This window comes from Pongo pygmaeus, chromosome 13 (assembly GCF_028885625.2).
Source record: "Pongo pygmaeus isolate AG05252 chromosome 13, NHGRI_mPonPyg2-v2.0_pri, whole genome shotgun sequence".
Taxonomy (NCBI): Eukaryota; Metazoa; Chordata; class Mammalia; order Primates; family Hominidae; genus Pongo; species Pongo pygmaeus.
Window position 1 is genome coordinate 83,049,216 of NC_072386.2, and position 15,110 is coordinate 83,064,325.

Below are 15,110 nucleotides of genomic sequence, written 5' to 3' on the forward strand. Positions count from 1 at the left end.
CAGCCTCCTAAGTAGCTGGGATTACAGGCATGCACCACCATGTCCGGCTAATTTTGTATTTTTAGTAGAGATGAGGTTTCTCCATGTTGGCCAGGCTGGTCTTCAACTCCCGACCTCAGGTGATCCACCTGCCTCAGCCTCCCAAAGTGCTGGGCTTACAGGCGTGAGCCACCACACCCGGCCTGAATCAAAGGTCTATTGTATTTTTATTTATTTATTTATTTATTTTGGAGACAGAGTCTTGCTCTGTCACCCAGACTAGAGTGCAGTGGCGCAATTTCAGCTCACTGCAACCTCTGCCTTCAAGCCATTCTCTTGCCTCGGCCACTGGAGTAGCTGGAATTACAGGCATGTGCCACCACGCCTGGCTAATTTTTAGTAGAGACAATATTTTTAGTGTTTTTAGCAGAGACAGAGTTTTGCTGTGCTGGCCAGGCTGGTCTCAAACTCCTGGCCTCAAGTAATCTGCCCGCCTCAGCCTCCCAAAGTGCTAGGATTACAGGTATGAGTCACCACACCTGGCCTTTTTTTCTGTTAATTGTCCTTTTTGTCAGTCTTTTCTTTCTTTTTTAGATGGGGACATTGGTTTTGGACCTTTACAACAGAGGATGTCTGAAGAAGTTTCTTTCCAGTCTGAGATTAATATTAATCTCTTCACAAGAGATGACCCATATTCCATTTTAGAAGAATTGTGGAAAGACGATGAACACACAAGAAAATGTGGAGAAAAGCAGAACAAACCTTTAAGTCGTGTTGCCTTCATTAACAAGAAAACACTAGCTAATGACAGCATTTTTGAATATAAGGACATTGGGGAAATAGTTCATGTAAACACACACCTGGTTTCCTCAAGAAAAAGACCCCATAACTGTAACTCATGTGGAAAGAATTTGGAGCCTATCGTAACCTTATATAATAGAAACAATGCAACAGAAAATTCTGATAAGACTATTGGAGATGGTGATATTTTCACTCATATGAATTCTCATACAGAAGTGACTGCTTGTGAATGTAACCAATATGGGAAACCTCTGCATCATAAGCAAGCTCTCATTCAACATCAGAAAATTCATACTAGAGACAGCCTCTATTTGTTTTCTGACTATGTAAATGTTTTCTCCCTGAAGTCACATGCCTTTGCACATGAGAGTATTTGTGCTGAAGAAAAGCAGCATGAATGCCATGAATGTGAGGCAGTCTTCACTCGGAAGTCCCAGCTTGATGGCAGTCAGAGGGTTTATGCAGGAATATGCACTGAATATGAGAAGGATTTTTCCCTCAAGTCAAACCATCAGAAAACTCCTTATGAGGGGAATTACTATAAATGCAGTGACTATGGAAGAGCCTTTATCCAGAAGTCAGATCTGTTCAGATGCCAGAGAATTCATTCTGGAGAAAAACCTTATGAGTACAGTGAATGTGAGAAAAACCTCCCTCAGAATTCAAACCTTAATATACATAAAAAAATTCATACTGGAGGGAAACACTTTGAATGTACTGAATGTGGAAAAGCTTTCACAAGGAAATCAACACTAAGTATGCATCAGAAAATCCATACAGGAGAAAAACCCTATGTATGTACTGAATGTGGGAAGGCCTTTATCCGGAAGTCACATTTTATCACACATGAAAGAATTCATACTGGAGAAAAACCCTATGAATGCAGTGACTGTGGGAAATCCTTTATTAAAAAATCACAACTCCATGTGCATCAGCGAATTCACACAGGAGAGAATCCCTTTATATGTTCAGAATGTGGGAAGGTCTTTACTCACAAGACAAATCTCATTATACACCAGAAAATTCATACAGGAGAAAGACCCTATATATGTACTGTATGTGGTAAGGCCTTTACTGACAGGTCAAATCTCATTAAGCACCAAAAAATTCATACTGGAGAGAAACCTTATAAATGCAGCGACTGTGGAAAATCATTCACCTGGAAGTCACGGCTCAGGATACATCAGAAGTGTCATACTGGAGAGAGACATTATGAATGCAGTGAATGTGGGAAAGCATTCATTCAGAAGTCAACACTAAGTATGCACCAGAGAATTCATAGAGGGGAAAAACCATATGTTTGCACTGAATGTGGTAAGGCCTTCTTCCACAAATCTCATTTTATTACACATGAGAGAATTCATACTGGAGAGAAACCCTATGAATGCAGTATTTGTGGGAAATCCTTCACTAAGAAATCACAGCTCCACGTACATCAGCAGATTCACACAGGAGAGAAACCCTATAGATGTGCCGAATGTGGAAAAGCTTTTACTGACAGATCAAATCTCTTTACACACCAGAAAATTCACACTGGAGAGAAACCTTATAAATGTAGTGACTGTGGGAAAGCCTTCACTAGGAAGTCAGGTCTCCATATACATCAGCAATCCCATACTGGAGAAAGGCATTATGAGTGCAGTGAATGTGGGAAAGCCTTTGCAAGAAAATCAACACTAATTATGCATCAGAGAATTCATACAGGAGAGAAACCCTATATTTGTACTGAATGTGGGAAATCCTTCATCCAGAAGTCACACTTAAATAGACACAGGAGAATTCATACTGGAGAGAAACCCTATGAATGCAGTGACTGTGGGAAGTCTTTCATTAAGAAATCACAACTCCATGAGCATCATCGAATTCACACAGGAGAGAAACCATATATATGTGCTGAGTGTGGAAAGGCCTTCACCATCAGATCAAATCTTATTAAACACCAGAAAATTCATACTAAACAGAAACCCTATAAGTGCAGTGACTTGGGGAAAGCCTTAAACTGGAAGCCACAACTCAGTATGCCTCAGAAATCTGACACTGGGGAAGTAGAGTGCTCCACGCCACAATTATGGTGTGGGGACTCAGAAGGTGACCAAGGCCAACTTTCTTCTATCTAGTTAGAATTATGAACATCTGGATCATATAGCTGATGTGTAGTTACGCATATGGGGAGACACTTTTGAGAGTGTTTAAGCAATGTATAGTGGCCATCTTTGGTTACTTGATGTTGGTGTTGTCAAGCTCCTGCAAATAACAGTAAATGTGCAAGGAGATGATTGGCAGTCTTTCTTGTTTCACTTTTTGGGCAAACAGTTTTATAAATTCAGGGCTGTTGAGTTTTTCATGTTCTGAGTACCACAACTATTCAATATTGACCCCAAAAAATTCATAATGAGTAGTATGATGAGATAATTTTACATTGTCTAAGCAGCCTAAGGACACTGAGATCAAGGCAAAGGGAGGGCAATTTAGGTCTATAATGAAAGTGAATCAGCAGTTTTTGTGAAAACACTAAAGACAGAAAGAAAGGACTCTACTTTTTTTTAAAATTTTCTTTGGGAAGTCACCATTATTTATTGTTATATCTGTTGGCGTATGCTGGGGCAGCGGTTAGCCAAGAGGTCTGAAATTGCTCTTTGCCTGTTTCTCAAAAGTCTATATTATTACCTTAGAACTGGCCCTAAGATCATGGAACTTAGATACAGGGACCCAGGTCAAGATAGCAGCACTTTAGATCCTCAGCTTTCACCACAGAAACCTGCACTTTTTTGATGTTGTTGTTACCAACTCCTGTTTGAAAAATAGGACAAATTAAGAAAATGGATATCAAATCCTAAAATTTTTTCCCACTAATTTTGTTAGTACATTCTCTACATGTTCGTTACTTGCTAGATTACCATGAGACACAAGCATCTTGAATTTTAGTTTGTGTCCTTAGAAGATAAAATGTAGTTGAACATTTGGAAGACTTCTCCTTTTATCTCCTCACAATTTCTACAAACTAATCTTAATTAATTTTGTTTTTCAAATTCTCTGTATTTGAATAGACTTTTTTGTCTTTTCTTCTATCAAATACTGAAAGAAATGTGTTGTAATTTTACAAATAATTGTGAATTTGTCTCCTTTAGAGCTACTAATTTTTGCTTTATACATTGTCTTTGATTTTACATACAATTTAGAATTGTTGTAATCTTCCTTGTTAATTGACACATTATCATTATTAGATGTTTCTTTTTATCGCTAGTAATTTTTTGCCTTAAATGTACTATGTCAGATACTAATATACATATGGATTAAAAGCTAATGTAAATTAGTACTAACAACATTTCTGGACAAGGGGAGAAGTTATAACATTAATTTCATTTATTTGTCTCTCATATGGTATTAATTTTGTATATTTGGATTCTGTATATGGTGAACACAGCCAATCATTATTTGAGTCAATATCCGTTTAAATTAGCCCACATATTTATCATTTTAATTACTTTTTTATTCCTTCCTGTCCTTTAAGTTTTCCTCTAGAATTATTTTGTTTCTTACTGAAGAACACCCTTTAGTATGTCTTTTACTGTGAGTTTGCTGGTGACAAATTGTTCTTCATTTGTTGGCAGTGTTTTATTTTGCCTTCATTTTTGAAGGATACTTTTACTGAATATAGAATTCTAAGTTGAAAGTTGTTTTCTATTAGTATTTTGATGATATTTTATTTTGGTTTGTCTTTTATTGTTTTATTGAGAAGCTTTATATAATTACCTTTGCAGGCAATCTGCTTTTCTGTCTCCTTTGAAATTTATCTATTTGTCTTTGTTTTTCAACAGTTGCACATTGATATGCCTAGGTGTAATTTTTCCATGTATTTATCCTCCTTGGAGTTTATAATGTTTTTTAAATCTGTGGCTTAGTGGTTTTGGGGTGTGTGTGTGCACGTGTGCGTGCATGTGTGTGCACACATGCATTTGGGGAAATTCCTAGCTATTATCTATTCAAATTATGCATCTGCCTCATTCTCCTTCTCTGCTTCTTTTAGGGATAGCCTTATTACCCAGTTCTGTTGGCCTGTTTTCTAATGGTTATTTTTCTTGAGTTTTGCTGATGTCCTGTCTCCTCATATGGTGATTTTTATATCACTTGCCAGACAATATATATTAAAATTTTAGAGGTAATAAGATGGTCTGGATAATATCTTCTTCCAGAGAGGATTTGCCATAGCTTCTAACGTAGCTTCTTAGGCTATGATCACTAGTAATCCCTGATTGCCTTCATCCAGTCATGTATTAAGATTATTTGAAACTGGGCTTGAGTCTCTGGAAGACTCATCTTATTTTATTATATGTTCAGAATGTGAACATCTAAACCTTATTTCTAGGATACTTTTAGGACTTATGAGTTTGGGAGGTACATCAGGCCCCTCCTCTTTGGAAAGACTTGAATTCTAGTATTTCTTCTTCGGTCACTTGAATTTGTCAAAAATTCTCTCCAGCCTCTCTTGCCCAGTATTTGCTGTCAGAATTAGCAAATACCTCTTAGTAATAAACAGTTTCAGACATTACGTCCCAAATATGAGACTTTATGTCTTGTCTCCAATTTTATTCCTGCAGTTTCTCACTGCCGTGGTAGCTTTCTTATGCCTTCAAAAAATTAAATGTGTTTAATATTTTCATTCACCTTTTTTAGTTCTCAAAGGAAGTACTAGTCTGTACCACCTACTCTGCCACTGGCAGATGTTTTCAATTCGTTGAGATAGCTACTTGTATTTAAGAAGTATCAAGACCAAAAATATATTTTCTTAATTTCCAAAATTACTGACTTGTAAATGAAAATGCTTAGATTTGCAGCATTACTTTATTCCAATCTTTTGTTGCTAAAAGTCTTAAGGCATTCACCCATTTGTTAAAACCTTTACAGCCAGGCGCGGTGGCTCACGCCTGTAATCCCAGCATTTTGGGAGGCCGAGGCGGGTGGATCACGAGGTCAGGAGATCGAGACCATCCTGGCTAACATGGTGAAAACCCGTCTCTACTAAAAATACAAAAACTTAGCCAGGCGTGATGGTGGGCACCTGTAGTCCCAGCTACTCGGGAGGCTGAGGCAGGAGAATGGCGTGAATCCAGGAGGCGGAGCTTGCAGTGAGCTAAAATCGCAGCACTGCACTCCAGCCTGGGCGACAGAGCGAGACTCCATCTCAAAAAAAAAAAAAAAAAAAAAAACCTTTACAAACTTTGATACATAAGAGAAAATTACCTCTGGTGGTTTCAAATTTTATTGTGGTAGCTGCCAAATTTAGCAAATGGAAGAGATTCACTAAAAGCTTCTCAGATGTCTTTTTTAATACTATGGTTTTTCCTTTGTACAATTAATAGAAAATAGGGTTAATGAAGACTGGTATAGAGTCCCAGGGTTTGAAAAATTAATTTAGTAGGATAACTGAGATAGTGATTCTCAACCTTTATTCTCAGGCACATTTTTAAAAATAGAATGTTATACTCCCAAGAAAAAGAAGAAACTATAAAAGAGCTACTTGACGTTTTGTCAACACAGTATTAATCTCTAGAAGAAAGAAAGACTTTCTTCTGTGAGATTTCTTGCATCTCAAGGGGCACTTGTGAACTGATTGAGGAATAGATGGTGGAAAACTATAAGTGAATTGGGAGAGCTAAATGTTAAGTAGAACTCAAAGGTCAGTATAGATTGGAAGCATGTGGAACATAGATTTTACTAGGGAAAACACTGTAGGTTAGCCATATCTTTTTTATTTATTTATTTATTTTTTGAGACAGAGTCTTGCTCTGTCACCCAGGCTGGAGTGCAATGGCGGGCAATCTTGGCTCACTGCAACCTCCACCTCCTGGGTTCAAGCGATTCTCATGCCTCAGCCTCCCAAGTGGCTGGGATTACAGGCATGCACCACCACGCCCAGCGAATTTTTGTATTTTTAGGAGAGACAGGGTTTTGCCATGTTGGCCAGGCTGGTCTCGAACTCCTGGCCTCAAGTGATCCACCCACCTCATCCTCCCAAAGTTCTGGGATTACAGGCATGGCCCAGCCAGCCATATCTTTTTATGCTAGCACTCTATTATAGTTCATTTACAGCAAACTATTTTAAGACAGTTTTACAGTTTAAATATTTTAATAAAAATTCATTTTATTCTATTTTATTAATTTTAATTTTTTTTTTTTAGTGACAGGGTCTCACTCTGTCACCCCGGGTGGAGTTCAGTGGTATGATCATAGTTCACTGTAGCCTTGAACTCCTTGGCTCAAGCAACCCTCCTGCCTTATCCTTCCAAGTAGCTTGGACCACAGGTATGTGCCACTACACCTGGCTTTTTTTCTTCTTGAGACAGAGTTTCCGCTCTTGTTGCCCAGGCTGGAGTGCAATGTTGCAACCTTGGCTCACTGCAACCTGTGCCTCCCGGGTTCAGGCGATTCTCCTGCCTCAGCCTCCCAAGTAGTGAGGACTACAGGCATACACCACTACGCCCTGCTAATTGTTTTTGTATTTTTAGTAGAGACAGCGTTTCACCATGTTGGTCAGGCTGGTCTCGAACTCCTGACTTCAGGTGATCCACCTGCCTCAGCCTCCCAAAGTGCTAGGATTACAGGCGTGAGCCACTATGCCCAGCCCTTTTTGTTTTGTTTTGTTTTTTTGGTAGAGATGAGGCCTCACTTTGTTCCCCAGGCTGGTCTCAAACTCCTGGTTTCAAGCAGTCCTCCCACCTTGGCCTCCCAAAGTGCTGGGATTACAGATGTGAGCCACAGCACCTAGCCAAAAATGCATTTTAAATTAATTTTTAAAAAGTGAATCATACTGTGTATTCAGAAAATATACGAAAACATACACTCAAACATTTACGTATGCATCAGATAATTCATAAGAGAGAGTAATTTTCTGTTTGTACTGAATGTGGGTAGGGTTTTCTTTACAAGTCATACCTCATTACATATCAGAAAATTCATGCTGGAGAGTCATGCTGGAGAGTCATTTATGAATATGATGACTAGGAAATCTTCCACTGAAAAGTTAATGACCTGAACATAGTAAATTCACACGAGAAAAAATAATTCAAATCCCATTATACACTAAAAACACAATTTGGAGAACAAAGCCTGTAAGAACAGTGACTGGAAAACACTTCACCTGGAATATATCAGAAAGTTTCTACCAGAAGGAGACAGTGTTAAGAGCAAATGTGGCAGTAGCTTCACACAGAAATCAGGTTTTAGTATTCTTCAGTATTTACACATGAGTGAAACTGTATTTCTTGAAAGTGAGAAAGTCTTTTCACAGAAGTCAGAACCAGTTTTAAATTACTCATGCTACAGAGAAGCCCTGTGATTACTGTACATTATATATTGTATATGGAAAAATCTTTGTCCGTGAGTCACACCTTACTGTATACCAGACAAGTAATTGTTAAGAATAGGTTTTGTAAGAATATATCATTTTATTAAATGCCATAAAATTCAAATAGAGAAGAAGCTCTATTTGATACATTGGAAAAGGTCTTCCTATAGAAGCAGATTTCATAATAAATGTAATTCATTTTGTTTACTGATTTAACTTCAAGCCCATGTCTCAAACCAGTGGAGAAAAACAGACCAACACTTGCCTTTCTTTTTATTAAAATAAATATTTACGTACACACACACGTGCATACATATATAACTTGGCATAAATGTGACTTTATTTATTTACTTTAGAGACAGGATTTCAATCTGTCGCCCAGGCACCCAAATGGGAGTCCAGTGGCACAATCCTGGCTCTCTGCAGCCTCGACCCCTGGGCTCAAGTGATCCTCCTGTCTTAGCCTATCGAGTAGCTGGGACTACAGGCACACGCCACCACACCTGATAATTTTTTTAGTTTTTTAGAGACAGGGTCTTGCTATTTTTCCCAGGTCAGTCTCAAACTCCTGGCCTCAAGCAGTCCTCCTACCTCAGCCTCCCAAATTGCTGAGATTACAGGCATGAGCCACCACACCTGGCCTAACTGTAACTTTTATAATGTATTTTATGTCTTCTTGATTTTTGAACTTCCATTCATAGCAATTCCAACCACTCCAACAGTCTGTCAACAGATAATCAATTGGACAAGGATAATCATGCCCTTATATACTGGAGATTATCTTTTTCTGTAGCATATGCTTGTAGGAGTGGGACTGATCAAATGGTATGTGTTATTTTATTTTAACAGATGTTGCCAGATTTATTTGTCCTAAGACTGTAGCTTTTTATGTTTCCAATATTAGTGTATAAATATACCTCTTTCCCCCTACTAAAAGTAGCTGTTACTCTTTTTTTTTTTTTTCTGAGACTGAGTCTTGCTCTATCGCCCAGACTGGAGTGCAGAGGCACAATTTTGGCTCACTGCATCCTCTCCCTCCTGGGTTCAAGCGATTCTCGTGCCTCAGCTTCCCAAGTGGCTGGGATTATAGGCGCCTGCCACCATGCCCAGCTAATTTTTGTATTTTTAGTAGAGATGGGGATTCATTACGTTGGCCAGGATGGTCTCAAACTCCTGACCTCAAATGATTCACCTACCTCGGCCTCCCAAAGTGCTGGGATTACAGGCGTGAGCCACTGTGGCCAGCTGCTGTTACTCTTTAACCTTGAGAAATTTTACAAGTTCCAAGTGATAACTAATTATAATTTGTTTATTAATATGCCTCCAAATGTGTCTTGGCCATTTGAATTTGCTATTCTGTAAATTGCCTTTATAAAGCATTTATTTATACATTTCTCTTTTTGGATTGTTTATCTTACTAATTTAAAACAGCTTTTTATGTTAAAGGGAGTAACTCCTTTTTTAAAAAACATCTATTCCTTGTCTCGACTTTGCATGTGATAGTATCCCATTCACATAATTTTATTTTCTATGTGTTTAAATGTGTATTCTTTTACAGTTTCTGAATTTTTAATCTTAAGACTTAAGCTTCACATATAATATTTTAAAGTGGTCTTCTGTATAGTTTGTGTATCTTTTGGGAAAATGTTGCTTTGCTGAACCAGCGTGCAATCCCCAAACTCCTCTCTCACTGCTTTATCTTTTTTTTTTTTTTTTTTTGAGACGGAGTCTCACTCTGTCGCCAGGCTGGAGTGCAGTGGCGCAATCTCCGCTCACTGCAACCTCTGCCTCCTGGGTTCAAGTGATTCTCCTGCCTCAGCCTCCTGAGTAGCTGGGACTACAGGCACCCGCCACCATGCCCGGCTAATTTTTTGTATTTTTAGTAGAGACGGGGTTTCACCGTGTTGGCCAGGATGGTCTCAGTCTCTTGACCTTGTGATCCACCCGTCTTGGCCTCCCAAAGTGCTGGGATTACAGGCATGAGCCACCGCGCCCGGCCTACTTTATCTTTTTTTAAATTTAACTTTTACTGTAAGTTCAGTAGTACCTGTGCAGGTTTGTTACACAGGTAAACCCATGTCATGGGGGCTTGTTTTACAGATTATTTCATCACCCAGAACCCATTAGTTATTTTTCCTGATCCTCTCCTTCTTCCCACCCTTCACCCTCCAGTAGGCCCCTGTGTGTGTTGTTTCTCTGTATGTGTCCATGTGTTCTCATCACTTAGCTCCCATTTATAAGTGAGAACATGTGGTGTTTGGTTATAAGTGAGAATATGTGATGTTTGGTTTTCTGTTCCTGTGTTAGTTTGCTAAGGATAATGGCCTTCAGCTCCATCCATATCCCTGCAAAGGACAGGATCTCATTCTTTTTAATGGCTGCATAGTATTCCATGATGTATATGTACCACATTTTCTTTATACAGTCTACTATTGATGAGCATTTAGGTTGATTCCATGTCTTTGCTATTGTGAATAGTGCTGTAAGATCATCATCGTCTGAAACTGGTAGTGGCCAAATGACCTGCCTCAGCCCAAGAGAAGCAAAACACTTAGATGTATCCTAGGAAAACCTTTATTTCCTAAGAAAAGAGACAGACTTAGCTGTTACCATCAATTCCATCCCTTTTCCTGCCTTGTACATTATGCCTCCAGCAGTGGTGATCTTCTTTCAAGCACTGGGGAAAGACCAAAAGATTCACCAACACTGGTCTTGATGTTATTGACTCAAAAGTACCAGCAACTTAACTACAGACTTTAGCTGTGTGATAAAAATAAACATGTTTGGCATAAACCATTCCATTTTATGTCTTTCTTATTGTACCCGAAACCATACTAAACTTATTCAGGCAATGAAATTTATAAAATAATCCATCCTTTTCCTACTAAAATTAATATGAAAATATTTTAAAACCTTAGTAAACTAAATACCTCACATAAACCCGAGTAAGGTAAAGAGATAAGAGACTGCAAAATTATGTAAGATTTGTAATGAGTAAAAGGAGACATGGATATTGAATCATTTCATAGGATCGGAAGAGAATACTACCTACAGTAAATGGGTGATTTCCTAGGAAGATACAATTGATCAAAATTAATGAAAAACTAAAAAAAAAAAACCCATAAAATAAGTTATAAACATCATTTACAGAGCTATCATTTAAAATTTACCAAGACTATAGGAAAAGATTTTTAAGGTAGTACCCTTTCCTCAGGTGTCCCGCGTCCGCCGATTCCTCCTCCCTGGTCGCCGCGTCCTTGGCGGGCGTCAGAAAAACGGCTACAAACTTCCTAGTACATGAGAAGATCTGGTTCGACAAGTTCAAATATGACGACGCAGAAAGGAGATTCTACGAGCAGATGAATGGGCCTGTGGCCGGTGTCTCCCGCCAGGAGAACGGCGCCAGCGTGATCCTCCGTGACATTGCGAGAGCCAGAGAGAACATCCAGAAATCCCTGGCCGGAAGCTCAGGCCCTGGCGCCTCCAGTGGCCCCAGCGGAGACCACAGCGAGCTCGTGGTCCGGATCGCCAGTCTGAAAGTGGAGAAACAGAGCCTGCGCAGTGTGGTACAGGAGCTGCAGCAGGTCATCTCCAAGCTGCAGGCCCAGCTGAACGTGCTGGAGAAGAACTCCCTTGGCCACCGGGCCACGGCCCCACAGACCCAGCACCTGTCTCCCATGCGCCAAGTGGAGCCCCCGGCCAAGAAGCCAGCCACACCAGCAGAGGATGACGACGATGATGACACTGACCTGTTTGGCAGCGACAATAAGGAGGAGGACAAGAAGGCGGCACAGCTGCAGGAGGAGCGGCTGCAGCAATACGCAGAGAAGAAGGCCAAGAAGCCTGAACTGGTGGCCAAGTCCTCCATCCTGCCGGATGTCAAGCCTTGGGACAATGAGACTGACATGGCCCAGCTAGAGGCCTGTGTGCGCTCCATCCAGCTGGACGGGCTGGTCTAGGGGTCCTCCAAGCTGGTGCCCGTGGGCTACGGTATCCGGAAGCTACAGATTCAGTGTGTGGTGGAGGACGACAAGGTGGGGACAGACTTGCTGGAGGAGATCACCAAGTTTGAGGAGCACGTGCAGAGTGTCGATATCGCAGCCTTCAACAAGATCTGAAGCCTGAGTGTGTGTGTGTGCGCCCGTGAATCCCTGCCAGGATTCAAGACTGAGACCGGCAAAAAAAAAAAAGATTTTTAAGGTAGTACACATAAATAATGAACTATAAAAGACAGAAATCATAATTTTCAAAATTAAAAACTCTTGTCTTTTGAAAGCACTTAAGAAGGTGAGAAGGAAAGACTCAGAAGGGGAAGAAATAGTTGCAATAAATTTCTGACAAAAGATTTGTTTCCTGCAAATGTAAAGAAATTTATAACCCCATTGTAAAAGAACAACTCAATAAAAATGACAATATACTTCAATAGAGATAATTCATAAAATAAGATATGAAATGGTCAATAGTGACAAGAAAGGATTTCAACATAAGCCACCAGGGAAATACAAATCAAAACCATAATGAGACACTTCTACACACTCATTAAAATTAATGAAATTAAAATGATCGACAGGACCAAGTGTTGGAAGATGTTGAGCAGCTGGAACTCATGCGTGGCAGGTAGGGATGTAAAATGGCACAAAGACTTTGTAAAATACTTTGGCAAATTCTTAAAAAGTTAAACACATAGCTACCATACAACCCAGCCATTCCACTCCAGTATTTAACCCAAGTGAAATGAAAACTTATGTCCAAACAAAGACTTGTACATGAATGTTGACAAGACTTTTATTCACAATAGCCTCAAACTGGAAACAACCTACATGTTTATCATCAAAGTGAATAGATATAATGTGGTGTATCCATAACTAGAAAACTACTCAGCAATAAAAAGGAACAGACTAATGATACATGTGACAACATGGATGAATTTCAGTCATTTTGAGTAAAAGATGCCAGACATGAAAGAGTATTATGTACCATATGGTTGTATTTATATAAAATTCTAGAAATGCAAACTAATACTGAAGTAACAAAATTCAGATTAGCAGTTGCCTGAAGCTAAGGCCAGAGACAGGGATGGCCAGCAAAGAGGCACAAGGAATCTTTTAGAGTTGATAAAAATGTTCTGTATTTTTATTGTGTTGGTGGTTTCATGGGTGCACACACTGTCAAAATGAACACTAAATAGGTACAATTATTGTATGTAAATAATATCTTGCTAAAGTTGATTTTTTAAAATACAGAAGATAAATAGATCCATATCTGAATATAGTTCATGTTTAAAGGTCAGATCATTTTATTAATTGAAATCATTTCAAGTTATAGAGACATATATACCAATATTTTATTTCTTGTAATTGCTTCATTGCAACTTTAAAATACATCATCACTCTTAGACCATCATAGTAAGTACAGGAAAAAAAAAAAAAAAAACAAGAAATTATTGACTCAGGTCATTTATAACCACAGATGCAAAAATTCCAAATAACATTGTGGTGAATAGAATATTGAAGTATATTTGAAAATTAGTAATGATTTTAATTCTAAAATTCAAAAGTGATAGACTACCAAGAAATTGAGGTTGGCCGGGCGCGGTGGCTCATGCCTGTAATCCCAGCACTTTGGGAGGCCAAGGCGGGCGGATCACAAGGCCAGGGGATCGAGACCATCCTGGCTAACATGGTGAAACCCCATCTCTACTAAAAATACAAAAAATTAGCCGAGTGTGGTGGCGGGCACCTGTAGTCCCAGCTACTCAGGAGGCTGAGGCAGGAGAATGGCGTGAACCTGGGAGGTGGAGCTTGCAGTGAGACGAGATCATGCCATTGCACTCCAGCCTGGGCAACAGAGTGAGACTCCATCTCAAAAAAAAAAAGAAAGAAAGAAATTGAAATAATTTACTACTATAAATTAAAAGAGAAGGTAATATATTTATATCAGTAATTACTGAAAGGTATTTTATTAATTCAGCATTTTTAATAAAATAGGCATGGTAGAAGATTACCTAAATATAATTATTTAACTAAATGCAACAGCAATTTTTTTTGAATTTTTTTAAATTGATGAATGACATTTGTACATATTTATGGGGTACATGTGATACTTTGTTAAATACATAGAATGTGTAATGATAAAGTCAGGGTATTCAGGGAATCCCTCACCTTGAGTATTTATCATTTCTATGTATTGGGAACACATTAATACATGTTCTCTTCTAGCAATTTTGAAATATACAATAAATTGTTGTTAAATATAGTCACTCTACTCTGCCATTGAACATTAGAACTTATTCCTTTTAACTATATGTTTGCACTTATTAAACAACCTCCCTTCGTACCTCCCCCAACCCACACGCCCTTCCCAGCCTCTAGTATCTACAATTCACTCTCTACCTCATGAAATCAACTTTTTTTAGCTCCTACATATGAGTGAGTATATGTGATATTTGTCTTTCTGTGTCTGGCTCATTTTTCTTAACATAATGACCTCTAGTTCCACCCATGTTGCTGCAAATGGCATGATTTCATTCTTTCTTATGGCCAAATAGTATTTCATTGTGAATATATACATTTTCTTTATCCATTTATCCATTAATGGACACTTAGGTTGATTCCATAACTTTGCTACTGTGAGTAGTGCTGCAATAAACATGAGGATGCAGGTATACTTTTGATATGCCGATTTCTTTTCCTTTGAATAAAACCCCATTAATGAAACTGCAGGATGTGGGAGTCTGTCCTCCAGACCCTGACCCAACGATGGATGAATAAAGTACACTGACACACATGTTCTGCTTTGCCAGTCCAGCCTAGCGTCCAGGCCACTTAGTCGCAGCCACGGCCTTGATCAGTCAGCAAGACTTGCATTTATTCAGTAAAGATTAATTGACAAAGGTCGTGAGTAAACACCACTAGAGGGTAATTGACATTGCAGACTTCCCGGACTGCCTGAGTAGAAAGCAATCAAGCACCTGTGGTAGATCAAA

At 39.0% G+C, this 15,110-nt stretch overlaps 1 protein-coding gene and 1 pseudogene across 12 annotated transcripts in view; both read left to right on the forward strand.

Annotated features, from left to right (window-relative positions):
* Positions 1 to 10,924, forward strand: part of ZNF484 (zinc finger protein 484) — a 45,578-nt gene extending 34,654 nt beyond the window's left edge. For 11 of the 12 annotated variants that reach the window (XM_054500413.2, XM_054500411.2, XM_054500416.2 and 8 more), the window contains one exon: positions 574 to 10,924. In XM_054500413.2, the coding sequence (XP_054356388.1) occupies positions 574 to 2,897 (2,324 nt within the window). In that variant the 3' untranslated portion in view covers positions 2,898 to 10,924. Of the gene's footprint in view, positions 1 to 554 lie in introns of all 12 variants that reach the window. The other variant, XM_063649680.1, reaches the window with a different exon arrangement.
* LOC129043515 (elongation factor 1-delta-like) lies at positions 6,477 to 12,342 on the forward strand (annotated as a pseudogene).
* Positions 12,343 to 15,110: the final 2,768 nt, after the last annotated feature.